Below are 23,274 nucleotides of genomic sequence, written 5' to 3' on the forward strand. Positions count from 1 at the left end.
GTTTGTCACCAGGTGGGTGCTTTTCACTCTGGAAGGGCTCTGCAGCCCTCCCTATCAAGGAGAAATGAAAGGCCAAGGCTGGATCAAGGAAAAAGGTGGAAGCACAAAGGTCTTGCTCCAGGGTTTGGCCACCTTCGCTGGGAACATTTTTTTACTGGTAGCTAATGGGAATTTCCCCTGATGCAACTTGTGCTGCTGTCTCCGATCCTGTTTCTGGACCCTTCCAAGTAGATCCTGGCTCTGATGCCTCTCCAAACCCACATCAGGCAATTGCTGAGAGCAAGGAGACCCCCTTCACCTTCCCTTCTCCAGGCTGCACAAACCCACTGCTCTCAGCATCCTGTATGCCACCTATCAGGGCTGAAGAAGGCTGGTTAAGGGACCTTGCCACAGTAAGCGCTGGCCTGGTGATGATCCATCTTCTCCTGGAGAAATAGGCCCTGAGTGCAGTTTTGCAGTGCAGGTTTGCAGCAGAAGCGCTGGTCTTTGCCCCCTGCAGGGCCTGCACAGCCAGGGAGCTGCTCTGCAATGGTGCAGACAGCCTCCACAGGGATTTCTGCTCTTGTGTCAAGAAACCTGTTTCCAGAAAAGTCTGCAGCTGCCTTTGGCTGCTAGTCTGTTTGCCAGGACACCTGGGAAGCATGCTGCCTTTCAGCACGTGAGCTTGTGGCCTTGGAGCGGAGCATGCACGCCAGGTCCCCTTCCAGCCAGTGCGGGCACAGAAGTGACCTGGAGCCAGAGTGGTCGAATGCCGGGCTCTGGCTGTGCCAAGAACCCAGGCGCTGGGGAGGGCAGAAGGAGCCAGCTGGCTCCTGTGACCAGGTTGGGGGGACCCAGGGGAGCAGGGCAAACCTCAAGGGCAGAGCAGCTTGGCAGGTTCCCCCCAGCACAGAGAGGTACCTGGAGAGACACCAGGGCAACCCTGGCTCTGGCCAGCAGGCCTGTGCCGAGGCTGCCGGCAGCGGGGAGGGCAGAAAGGTGTTTGCCTTCGGGCCAGACAGCAGCTGCAGGGAAGGCAGCTGGGACCTTCGGGAACTGCTCGAAGATTGAAATCCAGCCTCTGGCAAGACTTGTTGCGACTTCCCATCTCTCTTCTCCAAAAGAAAGTGAAAGCCACAGACTGGAAGGATAAATAGGCAGTGGTGCACGAGTATCAGAGCGCAGAGAAGCAGTGAAGAGTGCTCACCTCTCCTGCCTGGAGGACCACTGCCGGCTCCCAGCCCATCCTCTGCCCGAAGTCAGTGGCAAAATGCAGCACCTGCATCTGCTGTGCCTCAGCCTCCTGGTCCTGGGATGTGTCCTGAACGGTAAGAGGGAACCTCTCGAGGTGCTTTGCTTGCAGAAGGGGGGAGGAACCAGCTTCTTGTCTCCTTTTGGGTTTGCAGCAGACATTTAGAGGGACCTATCACCGGGACTCTGTTACAGCCCTCCTGTGTCCTCTGCTTGTATCCTATCCCAGTGAGACTGTCCTGCCCGAAGTCCAGGAGGGATCCTGCAGGGCATAAGGGAGGGAAGGCTGGGCTTGGGAAAGGCTGTGGAGCAATCCTGCCTCCCAGTGCCCCAGCCCAGTCTGTGCAGATCAGGCTGGGATTGCCTCAGCCCCATGTGCCCCTGCCAGAGCAGAACTGCTGTGGACGCAGTACCCCGGCGCACACCAGGGGAAATGTGTTCCTCCCTGGTGCTGGAAATGAAGCTGCATCTTTGGTGTGGGGTAGCCTAGGCATGAGCAAATATCTCCTGAGTCTGCAAGGCTGCGGGGAGGCATAAGAATCCCAGGGCATTGCCAGCCCTGCTAGGCATTAACAGTAAATACTGCAGTTGCTTGGAGGATGGTTGGGCTCCCCTACCCTGCCAAGAAGTTCAGACAGTCAGCCGTAACAGGACTGATCGGTGAGGAGTGAACTGGTAACAGGGTGATTGTAAAAGCAGGCATAGCTTAAGCAAATACAGACAAAATCATTCCTGGCCCCTCGGGGACAGGTGTCTTCAGTGTCTGTATCACAGTGCCCCGGAGCCAGGTGAATGCCTTCATCCTGCCCTGCCCAGTTGGCAGGCGCTGGCTCCGGGGATGCAGGAGTGAGCCACGTGTGCAGGAGGGGTGGTGCCCTCCTCCAGCCTGCTGTTTCTCGCTTTCTTTGCTTTCTGTCGGAAGGAGGCAAAGGGCTCCCAGTGTGAGGGAGTGGGTCCAATAAAACTCGAGTGTGCATTTGCAGTCAGGGCTGTGTGCAAGGGCATGGCTCGTGGTGGGAGTGGAAGTGCTGAGCTTTGCACTGGGCTAGCATGGGCACCATCCTGCTCAGCTCCGTGTGGGGCAGCCCTGTAGCATGTGGGGCCACGGTTCACATGGACTCTGAGTCCACCTGCTTAGACAAGAGCAATATTCCCCAGCCAGAAATCACTCCTGCTTTTCATACTCCAGCCCAATTTGTTGCTCCTGAGCTCATCCTGGCTGAGCACAGAGAACTCACTGCACAAGTGCTGTTCCCAAGGGGCCCAGGGTGCAGGGAGCTCAGACTGGCAGGAGCACCTGGGGGTGGTGAAGCTGCAGCCAGCCCGTGGGGAGCAACCTCAGCCCACATGTTACATTCCTCCCCCAGTGTCCGGTGGGAACAACGTCGTGGACTGCTGCCTGCGGACAAGTGAGAATCACATCCCAGGGCGGATAGTGCAGGACTACTGGATACAGCTGGTGCAGGATGGCTGCGTCATCCCTGCCACAGTGTAAGAAACCCAAGCTAGCCATGCCCCAGGGAAGGACTCTGCAGGGAGGGAGGCCGAGCAGGGTGGAGGGAGAGTGTAGAGAGAGATGGGGCTGAGTTTGGAGGCGAGGGAATGGAAAGGGATGGGGAAAGGTCAGAGGCCCAAACGGAGCAGGACAGACCTGCTGGGAGGGGAACACCAGGGAAAAAAGACAGGGAAGAAACTCATCTCAAGGCAGGGCAGAGGAAGGCAGTGCTTTGCTCTGAGTCCTGTGCCAGGGCGGTGGCGGAGCCGGCGGGTGAGCGCTCAGGTCCTGCTGGATCATCCCCTTGGCACCCCGCTCAGGTCATCTTTTTTCTCCGTCGGCCTGGCAGGTTCATCACCACAAGGGGCAAGCGCCTCTGTGCCCCCCTGCAAGCCCCATGGGTGATTCGCCTTCGAGAGAAGCTGGACGCTAGCTCCGCCAGGAAGGTAAGAGCTGGCCCTCAGCCTGCCTTGGCTCAGCTCTGTGGCTGGGCATTGGAGCAGCCCATGGGTGGGTTTAACCTGACACCAAATAGTATTTTCCCAGTATGATTGGGATGCTGGCCAGAGCCAGGGGACTGTTGCAGCATACCATGGATAGGAATGGATAATTCATCTCAGTCTCCATCCCTCCTCCCTCAAAGTGGGACCAGTCTGTGCCCTCTGCAATCCTTCTTCCATGCGAAATAAATCTGGCCCTGGCACTGTTGTACCCAGTAACTACCTTCTGTCAGACTGGGAAAGGTGACTGCCTCCAGGGCCTCCCTGGGCTGAGATGCAACATGTACATCTTCACAAGGACAAAAAGACAGTTTGCAATGAGTTTAGTGGATGCTCTGCAAGTCCTCATAGGCATGACCATGACCTTACCAGCTCCCAGTATGCCACACTGCCGCACAGATGTGGCACTGCTGTGATTTGGGAAGGCTGGGGAAGAGGAGCAAAGCAGCCCTCACCTTTTTGGCTGCACCTCTCTGCATCTTTTTTTGCAGGATTTAGTTTCTCACAGCAGTGCCCATCCCTTGGCAGTCCAGGAAATTTGGATGCCAAGGGAGACTTATGACCCTGTGCAAGGATGCCCAGGATGAGGCTGCAGTGCTTTTGTAACCAGATGCAGGCACCCGTCCCCTCTGCTTTGTCACCGTGGCTTGGCCAGAGGAGGAAATCCCCAGTGACTGCCCAGACCCTAGGGAAGGGACTCCTGCCCCTGAGGCATCACACTCACCTGCTGCTGGGTTTTTCACTTCCCCAGGCCAAATCTCAAGTCATATAGACTCCAAAGAAGCCTGCGGCTGGCCCCGATGCCTGTAGCTGGGGCCAGCTCCCATCCATGAATCTGAAGCTTGTGAAGCCGGCCTGCTTCCCTTTCCAGGCGCAGGGTACGCAGCCGACCCTCCTCAGGACATGTGCCAGTGCGCGGGGCTGCGCAGAGCCCTGCCTGCTCTCTCTTCTTCGCTCTGTCTCTGGTGTGATTGAGAAACATGCGTCAGGCTGAGTCAGGAGCTGCTGGACTGAGCACTGAGCCCCCGGCAAGGGGCAACCCCACAAGCCAAAGCGGCATGTGGGCTATGGCATCCCCAAGTCTCGGCGTTTCACCTCCACCACATTCAGAAACTGGCTGGAAGCTGGTTGGTGGATTGTTCTGCAAGACGAGTTTGAGGGGTCTCAGCCTTCCCTTCGGAGCAGCAGCCGTGACCTCCATCACAGGCCTGTTCCCTTTTGTTTCCATTCCCATCCCTGGGTCGGAGCTCCTCTGTAGCCCAGGAGGGGCTGTCAGGGCAGGACAGTGCAGGGGCCATGGGGAGGGATAGGGATGCCCCTCAGCAGCCATGCACAGTGCCTGTCTCTCACTGAGCATCACCCAGACCCCCTCAGAGCACAGCACAGCTGATGTGGTTCCTCTCTCAAGCCCCAGCATCCCTGCAGTTTTTCCTTTCCTGCCCTTTCTTCATGGAGCCAGTAATGGCAGTGCTAGTATCTGTGGCAGCCCAGCAAAAATGCACCGGGTTTGCCCAGCTCTGCCATCAGCGGGTGTCTGCAGTGTGACGCTGCCATCCACTGCAGTGCTTGTCCCATGGTCTCACCTGCCTGAGGGAAATGAATGATGGGCACTGGCGTGATGGTGACAACTTGTGTGCTGACTCCCGGGGGCAGTGGTTTGGAAATAGGCCAGTTACTGATGCTTCACTTCCCCTTCCCTTTCCCAAAGCCCCGAGCTCCTGCCTGGGCAGCGATGTGTGAGCAGCATTCACACCACGCTCAGGTGTTTGCTGCTAGATTTGTTTGAGGCAACGATTATGGGTGTAACTTGCTTCCTCTCTCTCTTTCTTATTTTGCTATGATTTTGTTAAATAAATAAATTTTAAAAAACCCAAATAGGCAGTTGGCCTGCCTTGTATTTGAGTCCCAAAGCCAGCCACGAGCATGGGGATGAGGCAGTGCCTTGCAGGGTTTGCTTGCAGTCAGTGCTCCCTGCTACAGCATGGGGATGAAGAGGCTGAGCTGGGCACCGGAAAAGGAAAAGGGACTTTCAGAGAGGTGAAGGGCACTTCTTCCAGGAGCTGGGCTTCAGATCTTTTCCAGGGGTACCTCAAAACTGTGGTCCAGCTGCTGCCCTGCTCTGTGCCAGTAGACAAGGCTGCTTGAGCAGGTCCCTGGGAGGCTGTGCTGCATGGCAGAGATGGGGCGAAGGGGAAAGTGTGGGAGTATTGCACCGTGCAGACCAAACCTCTACAATCCCGCTGCATGGCTGCCAGGCCAGCACTCCCCAATTCCCAGGTGGCAGAGCTTGTGACATGGGCTGCTGTTGGAAGCATGGGCAGATGCCTTGGGTCATGCAGGTGCAGGAGTGCTCTGACAGGTCATGGACAGCAGCGAGGGGGAAAGAGCGCAGATACCAAATAGTAGCACCTGCCACGGAGCTGTAAGAACAGGAGCTTTGCCCTTGCGTCAAAAGGAAACTGAGGCACAACATGACTCAGATCTTCCAATTCCCTGGTGACTCAGTGCTAGCTGTCAGTTGGGGTGCCAGGGACAGGAAAGAGATTTTGGGGAAACTGAGGCTGGTAAAGACCCCAGGGCCCCTGCTTCTGGGAATGCTCAAGAACAAGTCATAGAGGGCATCCACAGGCTCCTACCCCATGTCACTGGTGAGCTTGGGTGTCCCTGGTTGTTTTGCCACTGCATCTTGGCTCTCCTGGGTTTGTGCACTGGGGCTGTGGATAACAAGGTCTCTCGAGATAAGTCAGTCTGCCCTGGGACTTGCTGCCCCAAAGTGGCATTGCATCACATTGGGAACTCTCCTCTCACCCAGGCCATGCGATATTTGAATAAAACTGTTCTGTCCTACCAAAGCATTGGCCAAACATGCACAAGCGGGATTAGGCACAGCCAGCAGACATCACTGCTTGCCACTGTTGTACACTGTGCTCTCCCTGCTGAAGGCTGCGCTGTCAAACATGACTGTTCACCCAATTATTAGTGTTGTCCCTGGCACAATTTTGGTCCTAGCCAGCCGACATTGCCCCATATTGAGCTGGGCACAGTCTGGAAGTGAGATGTTCTGGGGGCCATTCCTGAGAGGCAGGAGGGATGAGAGTCCTTTGCTTGGAGGGCGGAGATGTTTCCTGTTATGGACATGGACTGGTCTGTGCCAGCTGGCCCCAAAAGCAGGAATAGTCCAGGGCAGGTACAGACACAACCTGCTTCATTCAACTGGCTGTGGCTTGGTCACCTTCCACTCTGGGGTACAAAGCACCTTCCTGATGAGCAGGAGACCTGCTCAGAAAGAGCTGGGGTTTATAGCAACTGGCCTGTAAACAGCACTTCCCTCTGCAGGGGCCAGGCCAGGGCAAAGTATGAGATGGGCTTCCAGCTGGGTTGGATGCTTTGCTGGGCTTTAGTGCTTTGAGGGGGACATTTGGATCTCCCAGGATTCTCTTGTCCATGGCTGTGTGCAGCAGGTGGATGCTGGGATCATGACCATCACAGCTGCAGGATGGGGGCACGGCACCTTCCAGCAAATAAGCATCCCCAGGCAAAGAAGCCCACATGGCCACTGTCTTGTCCTGAGGATGATGACCATGATGGTGCAGAAGCTGGGCTGTCCAGCCCAGGGCAGGCCCTTTTTCTCCCCTGGGCCACTAGCTCCCTTGGTTTGGTAGCAGAGGTTTTGGTTCCAATTGTGGCCCCCTCCGCCAGGCCCTCCTCCCTGGTATCTAAGCACATGTAATGCCCTGGGATCGGCTGTCTCTTGCTTTCCCAGAGCCTTCACACCAGCTCCGTCCCAGCTCATTAGCTTTAGTGACAGCTCCAGAAACCCAATCCTGAGGAGGAGGAAGAGGAAGATAGCTGGTATGGGAAGAGAGGCCAAGACAAACAGCAGGAGTGCGAAAGGAGAATAACTGGTACTTGCTTTGGCAGGAGCCTTCCTGCTGCTCGCTTGGTCACCCAGAGAGGGGCCATGCCTGGGGAGGGGGAGGATGTCAGGGTGGATCTCAGGCTGGACTGAGCTGCCACAGCTGGTGCCCAGGGTCCCAGAGCAGGACAGAGGCTGCAGGAGGGGACAGCAGCAGCCAGCCTGAGACAGATCAGGTTCACCCTTGGCTGGAGGCTACCCTGGCAAAGAGCACAGTGCTCTGGGGCCTTGCCCAGTTCCTTGCAAAGCAGAGGGAGAAGGGGCTTGCACCAACCTCCCTGACATTGGATGCAGGTTCCCCAATTTCTGTCAGGATTTGCAGGGCTGCTTGGCCAAGTTCCCTGTAAGAGTGTGGCTTCAAAGCCTGTGGATCCCAGCTCTTTTGGGCCAGTAAACATGCCCATCTCAGCAATGTAGCTGTACATCACAAATCCCTGCCAGGTCCTTGTCTTTTGTATGTGTGGTGACCCAGGCCCCAGCTCTGCCACCAGCCTGCCCTGACCCCTGGGTGATGGAGCAGCTGTGTCAAGGACAGGAGGAGATGCAGTCCTGGAAAGCAGAGCCTGCTGCAGGTCCAGCTCAGCCAGGGCTGAACCAGGTATGTGGCCAGACTGGGTGTTCCTCCTCCAGCCCTGCAGCAGCTGTCCCCACTCCAGAGCCTGTCTCTTGGAAATCTGTCAAAAAACAGCATGTCTTAAGTAAACTGCAGAGTGAGTTTTTCTTGTAAAATATGTCAATGATCTCTTTGGAGGGAAGCAGCCACTTTCCTTGAAGAAAGTGGCAAATCACTGCTGGGTCAAAATCCTTGGGTCCCAGCCAAGAGCAAGTTTCAGTAGAAATCTTCCAAGTCTTCCTGTTTCTTTCTCTCTCTCACCATGCTTATCCTATTCTTTTATTTAACGTCACCTCACTTGCAGAAGTTAGTGTGGCAGGATGAGGATCCGTTGCCACATGATGTTGACATGTCCTCAGAAGGTCCAGGGTCATATTGGGATCAGTTTAAGGTATTCTGGAGCATGGATCAAATCACACACAGTCCTTTATCCACGTCAGGGACCCTTGTTTCTCACATCATGGACTAATAAGACATTGTAACCAAAAAGCTTTCCAAGGGAGCTGACAAAACAACCCCTTGCCTGCTGACTGTGCGCAAGACTGGGAAAGAGAAGCAAGGCTGCATCTATGCAAGCAAATTAAACATGTTCTGGGATGTTCTCCCCCATGTCTCACAGCTGGGATCAGGAGAGCACTTCTGTCTTTCCCACATGTGGTGAAAACTGTCTCGGATGCTTCCCAGAATGCATTCAGGGGACACATGACACAGCAGGCACTATCTACCCAGCTGGAGCCTTAGGGTCCAACCTAGCAGTGGCATTCCTAGATAGAGGGTAGGAGCGAAGGTAGTGTCTGGTCCATAGCAAAGGCACCCCTATGTCGCAAAATTTGCTTCTGGAGTGATTGGAGAGCTCCGGTCCTGCCATCTCCTGTGGCTGAGCTGTACTGTTGTCTACCTGGAGCTGGACAGTGTTGACCCTTCCAATGGGGAGCTGCAAGGGGCAGCGGCGGGAGCATGGAGAAACTTCCTGCTCACCCTCTGACTAGCACGATTCACAGCACCCACAGTCAGTGCCAACCCCAATGGTAATAACTGACCACAGCAAATCTGCAAGAAGAGAAAAGTCCCCCCTTCCTCTTTGGACAAACACAGAGGGCCCAGTCAGGCTTGAAGCTGAAGAGGCTTGCCCCTACGCCAAACTGCACCCTCCCCTGAAAGAGGTGCGGTGAGTGGCATCGGCAGCAGGCTAACAGCTCCCATGGCCCTCACAGGACCTCTCCACATTGCTCCCTGGCGCAGAGGTGACTGTGGGAGCTGTGAACTTATCCCAGGCACGTCTGCCTGCGGAAGGGCTGGTTGTTACCTGCACTAGTGCTTTCCTCTGCTTGGTGCCATGGCAAGGGGCTGCTCTCCATGTGCACAGCTCCCTTGGCACCAGCTCTGGACCTGCCTGGCAGGAGTTCAGGGACCTGCCTAGACTTCCTGCTCTCAGCAGTTGTGGCAGGATGTGACCTGACGGATGGTTGGGAAGGGCAGGAAGCCAGGAAGAGAAAAGCCCCATTAGTCTCTGCTCATCACATTGTTCACTCTTGCCTAATCAACAGTGCATGTGGGTGATGGAGAGGATCCAGGACTGGCATCTCTCCTCCCCAGGCCCCTGCTTGCTCCCAATTCATTTCCAACATGTTGTCACTGGAGCTGCTTCTCTGGACACTTTCTGCTGAAATCTGTCCCATGGGCTGATGCCAGTACAGGCTGTGGGCCCCTGAGCAGGACTCACCCTCCGGCTGGCACCATCCCTGCAGCCCTCCTCCTGTGGCTGGACTGTCCCTGGTGGTATTGCCCAGCCAGGCATCTGGGGAAGCAGGAGGAACTTCCATCCTCCAGATGGTGCATGGTCAGTTGAGATCTGCTCAGCTCATTTCACAAAGGGCATCAGAGAGCCAGTGTTTGACAAGAAGCTTGTTTAGCTACAGCTTTTACCCTGGCCTGGAGGAACCTGTTGCCCAGGCTCTGTACCGATCCCCAGGTCCCCTCGGGGCCAGTCTGCCTCATTAGGTGGGCTGTTCGCATGAGGGCTTGGAGGAACACATTCGCCTTTGCTCACAGGAGACAGAGCATGGAGAAGTGTGGAGCTGGAAGGGATTTTAGGAGCTGAATGCACCCACCGTCCATGTCCTGTGGCATGATCATATAACCTGCTTTTAACCCTGTATTGATGGACCTTCTGTTTCATCCCTACACAGACTGCACAAAGGTTTTGAGGTTTTCCGCTTGCTAATTTTAATCTTACATTGCTACAAATGTAGCAGGCCATTTTTTACCCCATCCTGAGACATAGCAAACCCTCAGGCTCTGTCCTCTTTCAAATGGCCTTTTACATATCTGGGCATGGCAGATGCTTGGGCCTCCCACATCTGAGGGACTTTCCCTTCCAGCCAGCCCTTGCTGCGACAGGACAAGTCTCAGGCTCTTTGGGACTCAGAGGGTCTTGCAGGGTTTTGCCGGATGCTCAACCTGCATGCAGATACCTACTTGCAGAATAGAGCACATCGAGCTCACACCATCAGCAAACACAGAAAAGTGGCTGAATATCCTCCAGCACTTCCTGGGAGCAGATACAGAGAACGCAGGGCTGCACCCACAGGGATGGGAGCTGTGTCCCAGTAGCTCCTCATTGGCACAAGAAAGCAGAGGGCACAGGCAAATCTGGACATTTTGTAGGCAGACGACTGCACTGGGGAGCCCACAGGACAGGGCGGTTGTGCCCTGGCAGGGAGGGAGCATGGCCAGCTGGAGCTCAGGACCCCAAAGCACTGCATGAGCGTCTGCCCATCTGCCCAGCCCCATCCTGCCGATGACCCAGCCATCTCCGGCTCTCATCACCCACAAACAGTGGTGGCTGGCAATACCCCACTCACCTGCCTGGAAATGCTGGGCCTGGGGCTTCCCAGTCCCTTCCTGGATCTGTGCAGAGCCTACCCCTGACCAGAGCTTTTAGTTTTGTTTCTCCACCAGCTTTTCAGTTTCACCCTGCCCTTCAGTGCCTGGATGTTTGGTCAGACTCCTCCAAACAAAGAAATAACTCAAATGAAGCAGGGAGGTGGGTTTCCCATAATTCTGGCCCATCCCCAGCCATGTGTTGCAGATCAGATCTGGGGTTATGATCACAGTCTTCTTCACAAGTGTTAGGCAGTGTAAAACAGTGCAAGAGCATATACCAGAGGGCAGGAACGGCAGTGAAGCGTTGCCAGTTCCTCTGGCAGGGGAAAGGCCACGGTGCCCCCTATTCTACCACACACTGGGGAGTGCCCTGGAGACTCCCCCCACACTGGTGTGGTCTGGCTGCTTGGTTGATGATCCCCGGGACTGGAGCAGGGGACCAGGATGCTTTTCTAATCCAACCTGAAAGCATGGCTCAGGTCCCTGGAATCAAACTGAGCCCAGAAGTTGCCTGATATGAGGATTCTTGTACCCACGTAGGGCTCATTTCTGTGCATTTGCAAGGAGCTGATACTCCAATTCATTGTAGTGTTGGCTCAGTCACAAGCCAGGTGCACCCTTGCCTGAGACAGGCTGAGCTCCCAGGGCTGAGATCGCCCTTTGGAAGGGGAGCAGGGAACCAAGCTTGGCCATCCTCTCTGTTCTCAGATACACCCATCTTCTTGCTATGCACAGTAGCACTAGAACCTAAAGACTAAGGAGAAAACCAAGAGGACAAACGAACAGGAGACTTGTCCTGCTGCCAGGAATCTCTCTGGAAAGTACCTATTAGACATCCCTCCCCATAAACCATCAGGCAGCAATGGGAGGCTCAATGCCATTTGCTGTGACATTCCCCACCTTTCCCTCCTGATTTTGTGCTTGGTTGAGCTGAGCCATAGGTAAGCTTGTCTGGAATTTGCATGCTGAGCTATAAATCAGCGTTTGAGAGTTCCTGACAAGCTTTGATTGCTCTTGTTTCTCCTGGCCACTGGTTATTGGGAATAAAACATGTTGCACCTCAGTAGCTGTCCGTGAGTTTGCTCTTTGCCCAAGGGAAGGCAGCCTGGCCTGAAAATGAAAAAGGCATGGGCCCAATTTGCTCTACCTCCAAACTGGGTTGGCAGAGCGCTCCTAAATCAGTGGTAGTTGCAGCGTGGTTGGGACTGTTGGCTGTACGCATGTGTCACCGTCCTGGATTAAGCCATGAGCCCAGAGGAGGGTTGCCTCATGCCTCAAGCCATGGGCCATTGCAGGACCTGTCCTCAGGATAGGCTTGTGCCATGGAGAGGGAGAACCAGGGCTGGGAAATTACCTGAGGCCATCTGGGATTCAAAAGCCTGTGTTTGCCCTCCCCAGACACTGGTGCCCCAGGAACTCTCCTCTCACTTGCAGGCTCATGTTGCTCCTTGGGGCTGGAAAGAAATGAACGTGGCCTCCCTGACAGTGGTCTCGGACATGTAAGGCCAGGAATATCTTGGAATTACCTCCAGCCTATACACCTTAAAGGATTGCCTTGAGGTTGCTCTGTTTCTTCTGTAGAAGATCTGTTGGGATAAGTCCCATCTCAGCCAGAAGACTGCTGCTTCCTGGGATCCTTATTCAGCTCTAGCTAGTGCAAGGGTCTAATCCTGAGGTCTTCTGTCCCTCTCTCTGCTTGGCCTTGTGGTGCCCACTTTCTGTCCCCCTCACCAGTATTTGGAACTGAGATCACATGGGTCCTCAATGAGCTGAGGAGGCTTTGCTCCAGGACACCTCCTTGCCTGCCTGAGGTGTGTTATGTCCACCAAAGGCAGAGCAGGGGGAGGCAGGTGGCTCAAGGGAGACCAGGGGAGCCCATAAATGGGTCTAGACCTCTCCCTGCCCCTCATGGATGAGGGTGGGATGCGGGGTGGTTCTGGGTCATGCTGAAAGAGCCTTTCTCCAAAGGCTATCTATGACACAGGGTTCAGGGATAAAAACGGGTCTTCTGGTGATTCTAGCGATGCTGATTTGGCCCTGGTCCCCTCTGCCCCAGGCTTTGCCTGAGTGGTGGCCATTCTGTGGCTCTCTAAAGGGATTTAGGCCCCAGGCAGCTGTGTTGTCTCAGTGCAGATTTGTAGCACGGCTAAAGGTGCAGTACAGCTACTTGGCGTGGGAGGCTCACCCTCTGCAGCCTTCAGTCTGCTCCCTCCACCAAATACATCTCTCTCTTCTCTGCTTTCCCACAGAAAGCAAGATTTACTCCTTGCAGACGTTTTGGCTGGGAAAACCCCTCTTCTGCTAGGCTGTGCACTGACTGTCCCCACACTGTCAGTGACTTTGTTTACATGCACATTCATTAATCTTGTTTAAACTATCAAGCCATCCATTTCCACTGTCTCTGGGGAGATGATGCTCCAGAGAGGGAACATTTGCTATTGGGAGTCTTCTGAGCCTCTGAGGTGGTCTTTGGCAAAGAACTCAAGCATTTTTCTTGAAAGACCCTGCAACTTGTGGTTTCCCACCACCATCTTTTATTTATTTGATGAGGCTTTTGGAAAGGCACTGGTCAGTATTTACAGTGATGGATGACAGCCACTATATTGCAAAGAACAAAAGCAGAAGTGTCCCAGATACGCTACAGCCACAGATTCACCCTTTTCTCACAGTGCTTCTTGGTTTCATTTCCCAGCTGCTGCACAGTTCTCCAGCATCTGCCTCTCCCCACCCTGGCCAAGGCCAGCTACCTCCAGGGAATTGCCAGTGTTGGAGGCTGCAGGGTTGCCAGGTTTCGTTGCCATTTCTCACTTGGGTTAGGGATGATCTGCCCTATTTGGGTTGTATTGCCCCGTATCTCAGCACAAACACTAGGAACCATAGATATTTTAAAGGATGACAGGGGATGGTTGGAGGGAAGCTCTTTCCACCCTGGCCTGGTTTCAAGCCAGACTACTAACTAGTCTTGCTGATAGGAAATCAAATGCAGGTGGCTTGTGGCAAAAATGAGCATCTTCTAGCATTCTGTGCTAGTGTGGACCAAAGCAAATAATGACCATAAAGAGCCATTGGTGAGTCAGCCTCATACCAAGAAGTGCTCAAAGCTGCAGCTCAGTCTGGAAGCAGTTTCAGTGGTGAATGGAGAAATGGGGACAGCGTTGCAGCTATTGGGATGTGGAAGACGGGGTATAAATCCTGTAGATTGCTATCAATTAAGCCAGACTCTGCCCCCTTCCCTCCTGCAAGGACCACATTTTAATTTACCTCTGAGCCATGTTCATTGAGGATCCTGGGCATTACTCACAAGTGATCCTGTGTTACAGGAGTTTCATAATCCACTCTTAGTTGGATAGGTGGTCCTGGAGAAGAGCAGGGGATGGGACATTTGGGCTTTGGAAAGGTGTGAGATTATTTAGAAGGATTGTGAAGAACAGCAGGACTGGTCAGAGGTCTGGACACCCTGGACTGTAAGCACAGACTGAAGGAGCTGGGTTTACTGCAGAAGCAAGAAGCTTCTAGGAAGAGATAAGATGGTCTCCAAACGCACAGAAGCCTGCTGCAAAAAGGAAGTGAAGGAACTACTCTCTGAGTTTACTTTTGGTATGACATGAAATCACAGGAGACCTTGGGGTCAGACATTAGGGGGAAATTTCATTTATCCAGAAGAGGCAGCTAGGGAAATGCTGTCTTCATTGCTGGAAACTTTTACAATTAGATCATTGCTTGTTGGAACAATTTAAGCAGCACTGGCCTATTCTGGTCTACTGGGTTCCCAGTGGGAGAGGTGGGCTTTCTCTGGCTTATGTTATTTCTCCAAGGGCTGCATGAAGTCACAGAGAATGTGATCTTGGGGATCCCTCTAGAAGGAGGAGGTGGAAAGGAAGAGTTACACTCTGAATTCCCCAGTCATCTTTTGAATGTGTGACATGAGGCACCCCATGGCCACAAGAAGCCCTTCTTCCCTGGTGCAAATTCAGGAGCTGACCTAATGCCTATGGCATGAAACTGTCTTGAGAGTGTGCAAAGAGGTTGGCAGGCCCAGCTGAAGGATGCAGATCTTGCATTATGTCCTCGAATCCCCTCTGAAGGCAAGCAGGCTCTGCAGATGCCAATAGCAGAGTGAAAGTCTTCAGCAGTGAAAAATGACTTCCTTACTGTCACTGGGGACCATCTGGGCCACACGCTACTGTGCTGGTGGCAAGGATTTTGGCAGCTTTGGATCTGTTTCACCAGCACAGTTTGAGACTTGAGTTTGGAAAAAAAAGCAACCCAAAGAGAGAAAAGTGCTCTTCAGGGGAAATGTGGAGCCAAAGAGTTTAGCATCAAATGACTTTTGAAAGCAGCTGTGGTGCCTCATTCAGAGATAAATGAAGGCTGGTTTGAAGTGGGAGAGCTGGCTGGCAGGACATGCTGTTCCCATCTCGCCAAATGTATTCCAGACCACCTGTCCTTGCAAGCCTAGGTTCCCCACAGATCTGCCGGAGGAATCGTGGTGGAGCTGAGTGTTTTGGCATGCTTATTCCAAATGGCAGGCATGTGTCAGTGCTGGGCACACCTTGCTCCACTGCTTGTTCTGCCCCAGATGGAGCAGTTCGCCCATCCAGCAGACAGGATGGCACTCTCTCACTCCAAGACAGATCACATTTCTTCCTTGCCTCTCCCCCAGGCTTTCGAGCCAGCTCTGGTGCAAAGTCTTAAGAAGATACAAGGAGCTTAGAGAGGGCATGAGATCTGCATTGTGTTAGGGGTGGGTGTCTCTGGTTCACGTCATCTGGATGCCGCACATACGTGCATGCAGTTTTTCGTCAAAACAGCCTGGACAAATGGAAGGTGGGGAGACAGCTGTGTTACAAACCCTTTTGCTCTTACAAAGGAGGCCTTTTGGGGCCCCATCTCCCATCACACTGCTGTGTGGTTACGGCATGGAGACGTGCTGCAGCACTGGCCTCCAGAACTGTCTCTCCTTCAGTCTGTTGACTGCACCCCTCATCCCACCCGGCATGGAAAGTGCTCCTGGGCAAGGAAATTACTTTAAAACATAGTGATCCCAAGCACAAGCTCCTTCCCCCAAAGTGGCTGCCATAGCTGAATGTTTGCCAGGCTCCTGACATATAGCCTCATGCTCAGGAGCAGGGTCAGGACTTGATGTCTTGGGAAGGGGGGAGCCCTACAGTGCTTTTTCTCTCTCTCCAGAGAGCTCAGTGAGGGACCCATCTACCTGGTGGTTTTATTTCTACCCTTGTGAGATTCAAGATGAGGATTTCTGAGTGGGAGACAGTCATGAGAGTTTGGCTGGCAGGAAATCTGCACTGCCTAGCCCTGTGGGCAGGTCCAAATGGAGGCTGTGATGTTTGGTTGGTGAAAGGCATCCGAGCCTAGAGGATTTTGACCAAAATGGGCCCTGAAGTGACCATGCTCAGCGCTTTAACAGAATGAGGAATGGCTGGAGGGGGAAACACCTGGAATAGGACCAAAAGACTGACACACTCCTAAACAGAAGAGAGACATGGCCTTGGAGAAGAAAAGATACATGCAAATGGAGACAGAAGAGGCCAACGGCAGGTTGAGTTTCTCTGGATCTCATTTGTCTTCCTTTTGCTACTGCTGTCTAAAGTAAATGCTGGGGAGCTGTGGTGCACCAGAACATGCCCGGACATTCATCACAGGCTGTGCTGGCTGTTGGGACATGCCTGTGCAGAGCAGAAGCTCCTGACTGTCTCCAGGGGCTTTGCCTCACTTGCATCATCCATTTTGAGGCTGCAACCTTTCCCATTCTGCATGCAGGCAAATGTAAGCAGACAGCTGCTTCTTTCAGGCAGGGCATTAACCCCAGCCCTGCAAACGTGACCCTACAGTGCTTTTCTGCAAGAGCTCTGGCTGGGTTTCAGGAGGGTCTTTGCTCTCTCCCCTCATAGCTCAGTCCGGGAGGGAATTCCTCCTAGGGCTGGATCTCTCCCCTTGCAGACTATTACTGATCACAGTCAAACAAGCCTTCTGGGTATAGTGCACTGATAATTACCCTTCCTGGGCCAGTACTTTCCAGTCTGAACCATCCCAAACTGCTTGGTGTTGCTTCTCCTCCTCAGGAGGCTGGCTTTCCCATCCCAGACAGTCTGTGTGAGGATGGATGGCAGGTTAGGGGCAACATTTTCACATTACTCTACTACCGAGGGCTTGCTCTGAAAGCCAAGGGAGATAAGCTGGATACCAGCTCTTGTCTGAAGAGAGTCCGCAGCTCCATGCCACACTCATGCAGGCCATCAGGGACAATATGGACAAAGAGTCAAACACAGAAATTCCCAGGTAAGCTTTTTTCTTGGCTGTATGGACACAGAATCACAGTACTATAGAATCACAGAATGGCTGAGGTTTGAAGGGACCTCTGGAGATCATCTAGTCTAACCCCCCTGCTCAAGCAGGGTCACCTAGAGCACATTGCCCAGGATTGTGTCCAGATGGCATTTGAATATCTCCAAGGAAGGAGATTCTACAACCTCTTTGGGCAACCTCTTCCAGTGCTCATTTACCCTCACGGTAAAGAAGTTTTTTTGTTATGTTCAGACAGAACTGCCTGTGTTTCAGTTTGTGCCCATTGTAAAGTTTGTGCCAGTGGTAAAGAGAGCTGGAGGACGCCTGAGAGGCAATGTTTTCATTCCCAGCCTTCCTGTGGGACACTTCTGCCTGAGGATTTCCAGGCAGAGGGTGATCAGAACCAGGAACAAGTAGTCAGAGAGAGCAAAGTCAGAGTCAGTGGGGACAGAGCTGTCAGAAGGGCAAAGGCAGCACAGGACAGGACATCTGGGGAAGTCTCTGAAGCAAATGTTGTATCAGGCTGGTATTCCTACCAGGGCACAAGAGCAAAGAGTGGAAAGTCCCTGGCTAGCTCTTCTGTGTCTGATAAGGCAGGCTGGCTGTGTGCCCTGCCGCACAGACTTGCTTGTGGATCCTTTGTTACAGAAAACAGAGGGGAGAGGCCTCAGGATAGCAGTCAGAGTGATGGGAAAACAAAGGAGGCTCCAAGCACAGCCGCAGTCTTAGCTGGGCTCTTGAACTACATGGGGAAGTTCTTGCGAGGTCCCAGGGAGCAGGTCCGAGGAACTTCTGGCCTGCAGATTGGGAGAGTAGTACTGAAGCCCACATGGCCACTGAGCTCATCTCCCCTTTCCTGGTGCTGACAGCTGTGCCAGAACCCACTTGGAAGTGCGCTGGCCCCCCTGCAAACCATGAAGAGCTTTCAAAGCCTCCTTCTCCCACTCCTGGGAGCCAACCCAGCATCCTCTGCCTCCACAGCTAGAAACAGCCTCATGTCCCACTGCAGTGCTCCTGGGACCAGCCCAGCTGCCCTTGCGATAGTGTTTTACCTGGGCCTGAAATGATCTGTGTCTATCCCTGAAATGATCAGGTTGCAAATTTAAAAGAAATGAGAGTGCCCTTCTCACACTCTGCAGCGCAGGGTGCTGGGGGGGCCAGATGCTCAGCCAGGGACTAGTCAAACTCATCAGGGTAGGTACACTGCTGCACATTGAACACCTGGGTCCCATGCAAGCTTCACCTGGGCAAGTTCCTGTGCTAGTGACTGCTGGAACCTGGGAGGGGAGAGTAGAGAAGGATAACTCTGGTTTACTCTGTTTCTTGTGCTTTTTCTTATGTATCTAGTAGTGGTCTCTACTGGAGAGAGATCCAGAGTGATATGGCCTCTGCCCTGACCCAGGACAGCCACCCTTAGGCTGTGTCCTATGCCCTTTTCACTGCTAAATTTCATCCCATATCTATTACATTCATTTCTTGCTCTAAGATACCTTGATATTCCTATGAATTACCAGTGAATGTCATTAACCTGCTCCCATATTTTGTGTTATTGTCCCACATCCAGTCCCATCAGGTACCCAAGCAGCTCTCCAAAGGACTGAGGACCCTAATCACCACTCTTTCGAAAAACCCTGCTGCAGCATCCCCTCACCCTCTGAGTTATCCACCTCCCTCACTAATCCTCACCTCCTCTGGTCTTGCCAAAACCAAATGGCATCTCTGCCTGCAACCTTCCTCCCACTCCCATGTGCCTCATGATGCACCCCTCTGGGCAGGATTTACCAGGCAGAGCAACTGTGTGGGTAAGTGGGAAGCTTTGGTTTAATTAAGGTAGGATTAAAATGAGCCAGGACTGCACAAGGCAATGCAGGAATCAGGTCTAACACTCATGTGGGCAGCAAACACCTGGCTGAAGATGGGGAGCTGTTGTATGTTGGTGCAGAGATGTGCAAGGAGGCCAATGATAACAGGGTCAGGATTGAGGGATCTCAGGAGAGCAGGGAGGGTCTGAGTTTGGGAAACGGGGCTGTGTGCCAAGATGAGGGGTACCAGCAGTGCTGGGCTAGCGGAGCGCTGCCAGGCGGCCCTATCCTTGGTCCCCGGGAGGTTTTCACCTACCGAGTGCTTGTCACATCCCAAAGAAGTGGCGCAGCTGCAGATGGAGCCATAAACTTTGTCTGGGAGGGAGCATGCCAGCTCCTTGACCTGGCGTCCGGCAGGGCAAGAACTCCCCTGGCTCCCAGCACTGCCTGAACAATGCTGAACCAAATGATCTTGCCTCTCCAAAAAATCCCAGCCGGCAGAAAAAGCCAGCCACCCACTGGGAAAGAGAAGGAAGGCACTGCTGAGCTGCTTCTTGCCTTTGTTTGGGTGGTCAGAGTCCAAGGCTATCCTCCAGCTCTTCCTGGCCATGCGCATGTGTCAGCACATCCTGGAGCCTGACAGGAGCTGGCAACCAGGAAAAGCAAACTGGAAAGGACTGCGCCTGAGGGCATTCAGCCATCCAGGGGGGCCCAGGACTCAGGACATGATGGATGAGGTTGTACAGTCTTTTTATGCACTCCCTGCACTACCATTTGCTCATGGTGATGGTCCCCTCCAGCTCCTTACAGTGAAGAAATGGTTTATCCCTGCTGCCCAGGGAGGCTGAGGTAGCAGGTCTGGTACAGCATTTCTGAGCAGCCTGGACCACACTAGCAGCTGACTGTTACCCAGAAAACTGCTAATGTGGTCACTCCACCACATTTTAAGCTTTTTTTTTTTAGTTTGAAAAGAAAGTGATTTCTCATGACAGGAATGCACACGGTGAACACAGCAAGCCTCAGAGCTGTGCACAAAGTAAGGGGCTGCTCTGAGTGATGCCTGCCATCCACCTAAGTCTTTTACAGCCGCAGTTACTGCATCTCACATACCATTTCTGGAGGGGCAAGAGCGTGCATGCTTATCATCTTCTGGAAAGACACCCATTCCCCCCAGGGAAAATGGAGTAGAAGGGTGGCAGATCTACTCTCCCACTTGTGGCCTGTCTACTTAGGGGAGACTGTAAACTCTTTAGGAAGGGGAGTGGCTTTTGCTTTGGGGCCCAAAGTAGGTTTGAATCTCAAACACCATCCACAACAGTGGTGATTCCTGCATAGCGTGGATTGGCACGCATGGCTGACACATGCCTGTAGTCTGAGCATTGACGATCCTTGCAGTGTGCAGGAAACTCAAGCCATCATGCTGAGTGCTAGCATTGGCCACTGCAAATATGTCAGCTCCTTCCTTCCCCTCTACTGTCCTAAAGCCCCAAGAGGAGACCACCATGCTCCTCCAGGCCAGGGAGCTCTGCTTTGGTCACACAGAGCTTGTCTTTTGCAAGAGGCACTATCTCAAGGACTCTCTGATGTGCTGAGATGGGTCCACAAACCTCACCTCCTGCCACTCTGGGAGTTCTTCTTTCCTCTTATTGCACAAACACTGAGCAACATCGAAATGCCTCCTGAAACTCTGACAGCCAAAGAGGTATTTGTGGGGAGGCCAAGGGAGCTGAGCACACAATACCTTCAAATGCACCCTGGAGCGCATGATAAAAGGATTTGTACAGCACACAACGAGTATGGGAGGAAGTTGAAATCCCCATCCCAGCATGTCTCTGCTACTCTTCTTTAAGCTCCCAAGATGATACAAATAAACACATTTCTGTCCTGTATCAGCTCAGGGCTGATATCCCTGAGTCCCATGGACAACTTCCTCTGCTGCTTGATGCCTCACTCCAAACTGTGCTCCAGCCTGTGGTGAGGAATAGAGGGTGACATCACATTGGTGCTCCAAACATGGTCCCTAGTGCTGCTCCCTGGCTTCGGCCCTTATCCCGCTGTGAAAATATTCCTCATCCTCCGAGTGTGGTTGTCCAGTTGTCACCAGATTGTGCATGACCTTTGTGAGGATGCTTGAAAGCCACCTGATTTACAGCTGGATGGGACAAGACCCTTGCTAAGCCCACAGTGAGTGCATGGCAATGATTAATTCACATCTAATCAAGGATGTTTTTCAATGAGCTCTGAACCACGCACAGCTAATGTCTCACACCAGCGCTGTTTACCTCTATGGCAAAATAAGCTGCTGGTTACACAGCAGTAGATTAAAGGGATCTTAATGTCTTTATTGGGTACAAGATACACAGACTCAGTCTGGTAACTGTCTTCAAGGAAAAAAAAATCAAAGGTAGAACTAAATGATCAAGGGAGAACTCAGTACTTTATCAGCCTTTTTATAATCTGCTCAGGTTTGCAGATTACACAGCCCTGCATGTATTTGTTTAAAGAGTCACAATGTTATAATTCAGGTTCATATCCTTAAAGGAACATTTGCAAACCCACCACCCTCTGGTCTTACCCTCTCTCCTCTCCCATGGTATCAGCCAGGCTGTAAGTCAGCGGCTGCATTTTGCAGGAACACTGATTGCTCCTCTCTCATGGAGGACACTGAAGTGCCATTGAGGAGCACTGGACTGCAGGGCAGAGGAGCTGCTGTAGCCCTGCTCAGATGTGACCAGGTGTCTGTTTGGTGAAGCTCTCCAGCTGGCAACAAAAGCCCGGATCCTAAAGACACCAAGCGACCCAGCTTCCTTTGCTGGCAATAGCAGTGAAGCCTGGCTGGGCAGCACCCCTCCTTGCCATGCTGTCTTTGATTTTCAGCTGCTGGCCATCACCACGATGCCTGGCCTTCTTCTGTGGAATTGTTCTCTGGATTTTCTTCATTTCAGGATCCCAGCTGTACTTTGAGGAAGGATGTGGGGATTATTATTAAACTGGGGAATTACAGTAGTGGTGGCAGTGGCTTGTGTCAGAGCATGTGCTGGGAACTTTCATTTCCCTTTGCCGTGAGTACCCCAGAGAAGGCAGCAGATCCTTTTAGAGATTTTTTCTTTGAAATGGCTGCCCCAGTTCCCACTGCCTTCAAGAGGAAATGAAAGCAAGATCCTTCAAGTACTGGTACCCTTTTCTTTGGTCTCCAGACCTCTGTCAGCCCTTAAATCTCTTATGGGCTTCCAGGAAATCCTACAGAGCAGAGTGCACTGTATCAGTGAAGCAGGTCTGCAGATCACCCGTCAGATTTTGATGGCTCTGCCACGGACCCTCAGACAACAGCTTAGGAATTGCTGCAAGGTGAGAAAAAAGGGTAGATCAAAATATTATTGATGGCAGAACTTGATCCTAGAGCAGAGCCCAAGTGCTTATGCAACAGGAATAAACACACACAGATATAATACCGCAGGAAGTGGAGGCCGCTAACCCACCGCAGGACCTAGCCACAGACAATGCTGTCTCCTTTGTCCTTCCTTAACTTTGAGGCCTTGGTTCCTGCTGGTGTCTCCTTCTGTTGGTCACAGCAGGCTGCCGTTTGAGCAATGGTGGCACATGAACTGTACATTTCCTTACATTTGTTCTTTTGCGTTGGGCTTAGTCCCTATGGGCTCTGTAGCTCAGCCGTCATCTTTAGCCGCAGTATGAGCAGGAGTCTAAGCTTCCCTTCCGGTAGCCCCTGAAGATGTAGCGGTGTCCACCCCAGGTCATTAAGCTGTGGGGATGGGAGTAAATGAAGCAAATGTTCCCACATGCTGGAACACTATTGTCCACACTGAAAAATCCTCAGCACAATTCCTGGCAGGTTTTGGCCCACGTCAACTAGCCTTGCACCAAACAACCACCTGAGGCCAAGCACCTTTCCCAGTAGGCAGCATGGATGAAGCCAGGGAGGGTGAGAGAGTTTAATAGCGCAGAGGCCAGCTGTCCCATGCCAGTTGGCCCCAGGGCCAGAAAACAGTCCCAGGCACAGCTGATTTCCTAGTACAGATGTAGCTGGAGGGTCCCTGCTTTTTTCTGTATAGTCTGGTTTCTGCATGATGCTTCCAGAAGGGCTCCAAGTGTGTCATGGTGAGTTATTGCATTTAACCCCTAGCAGGTTGCAAGAAAGGCCAGCTTGGGCTGGAGATGCTCATCCCTTACCTCTGATCACAGAAAGCTTATCTCCCCAGCCCCCTCAACTACCCTGCCTGCTCATGCCTCCCATCTTGGAGAGATCTGAGCCATCATAAAGGGAATGAACAGCTCCATGATCCCCTGCTCAGCCCAGTGCAGCCCCTCTGCTTCTGTAGCCACTGCCCCACACCACGGGCATGAACAAGACCCCATGAGAGTGCACAGTGAGAAGGATGCAGGTCCTTGGCTGGAATAGCTTGGTGCAGCTTTACTGGCATCTCTGAATTATTAACTGCTTTCTGCTAAAGGACGGTCTCGACTGGCAGCACCAGTTGAGGGATGTGGATAGTGTAACTCTGCTGCAC

At 52.9% G+C, this 23,274-nt stretch overlaps 1 protein-coding gene across 1 annotated transcript; it reads left to right on the forward strand.

The window, feature by feature from the left end:
• Positions 1-1,149: 1,149 nt before the first annotated feature.
• On the forward strand, positions 1,150-5,091 carry LOC112988028 (C-C motif chemokine 19-like). Its single transcript, XM_026108229.2, has 4 exons — positions 1,150-1,307; positions 2,598-2,721; positions 3,075-3,171; positions 3,977-5,091. The coding sequence occupies exons 1-4, from the start codon at positions 1,250-1,252 to the stop codon at positions 3,995-3,997; spliced, it is 300 nt and encodes a 99-aa protein (XP_025964014.1). The 5' UTR covers positions 1,150-1,249; the 3' UTR covers positions 3,998-5,091.
• Positions 5,092-23,274: the final 18,183 nt, after the last annotated feature.

The sequence above is a fragment of the Dromaius novaehollandiae genome, chromosome Z (genome assembly GCF_036370855.1).
Source record: "Dromaius novaehollandiae isolate bDroNov1 chromosome Z, bDroNov1.hap1, whole genome shotgun sequence".
Classification (NCBI taxonomy): Eukaryota; Metazoa; Chordata; class Aves; order Casuariiformes; family Dromaiidae; genus Dromaius; species Dromaius novaehollandiae.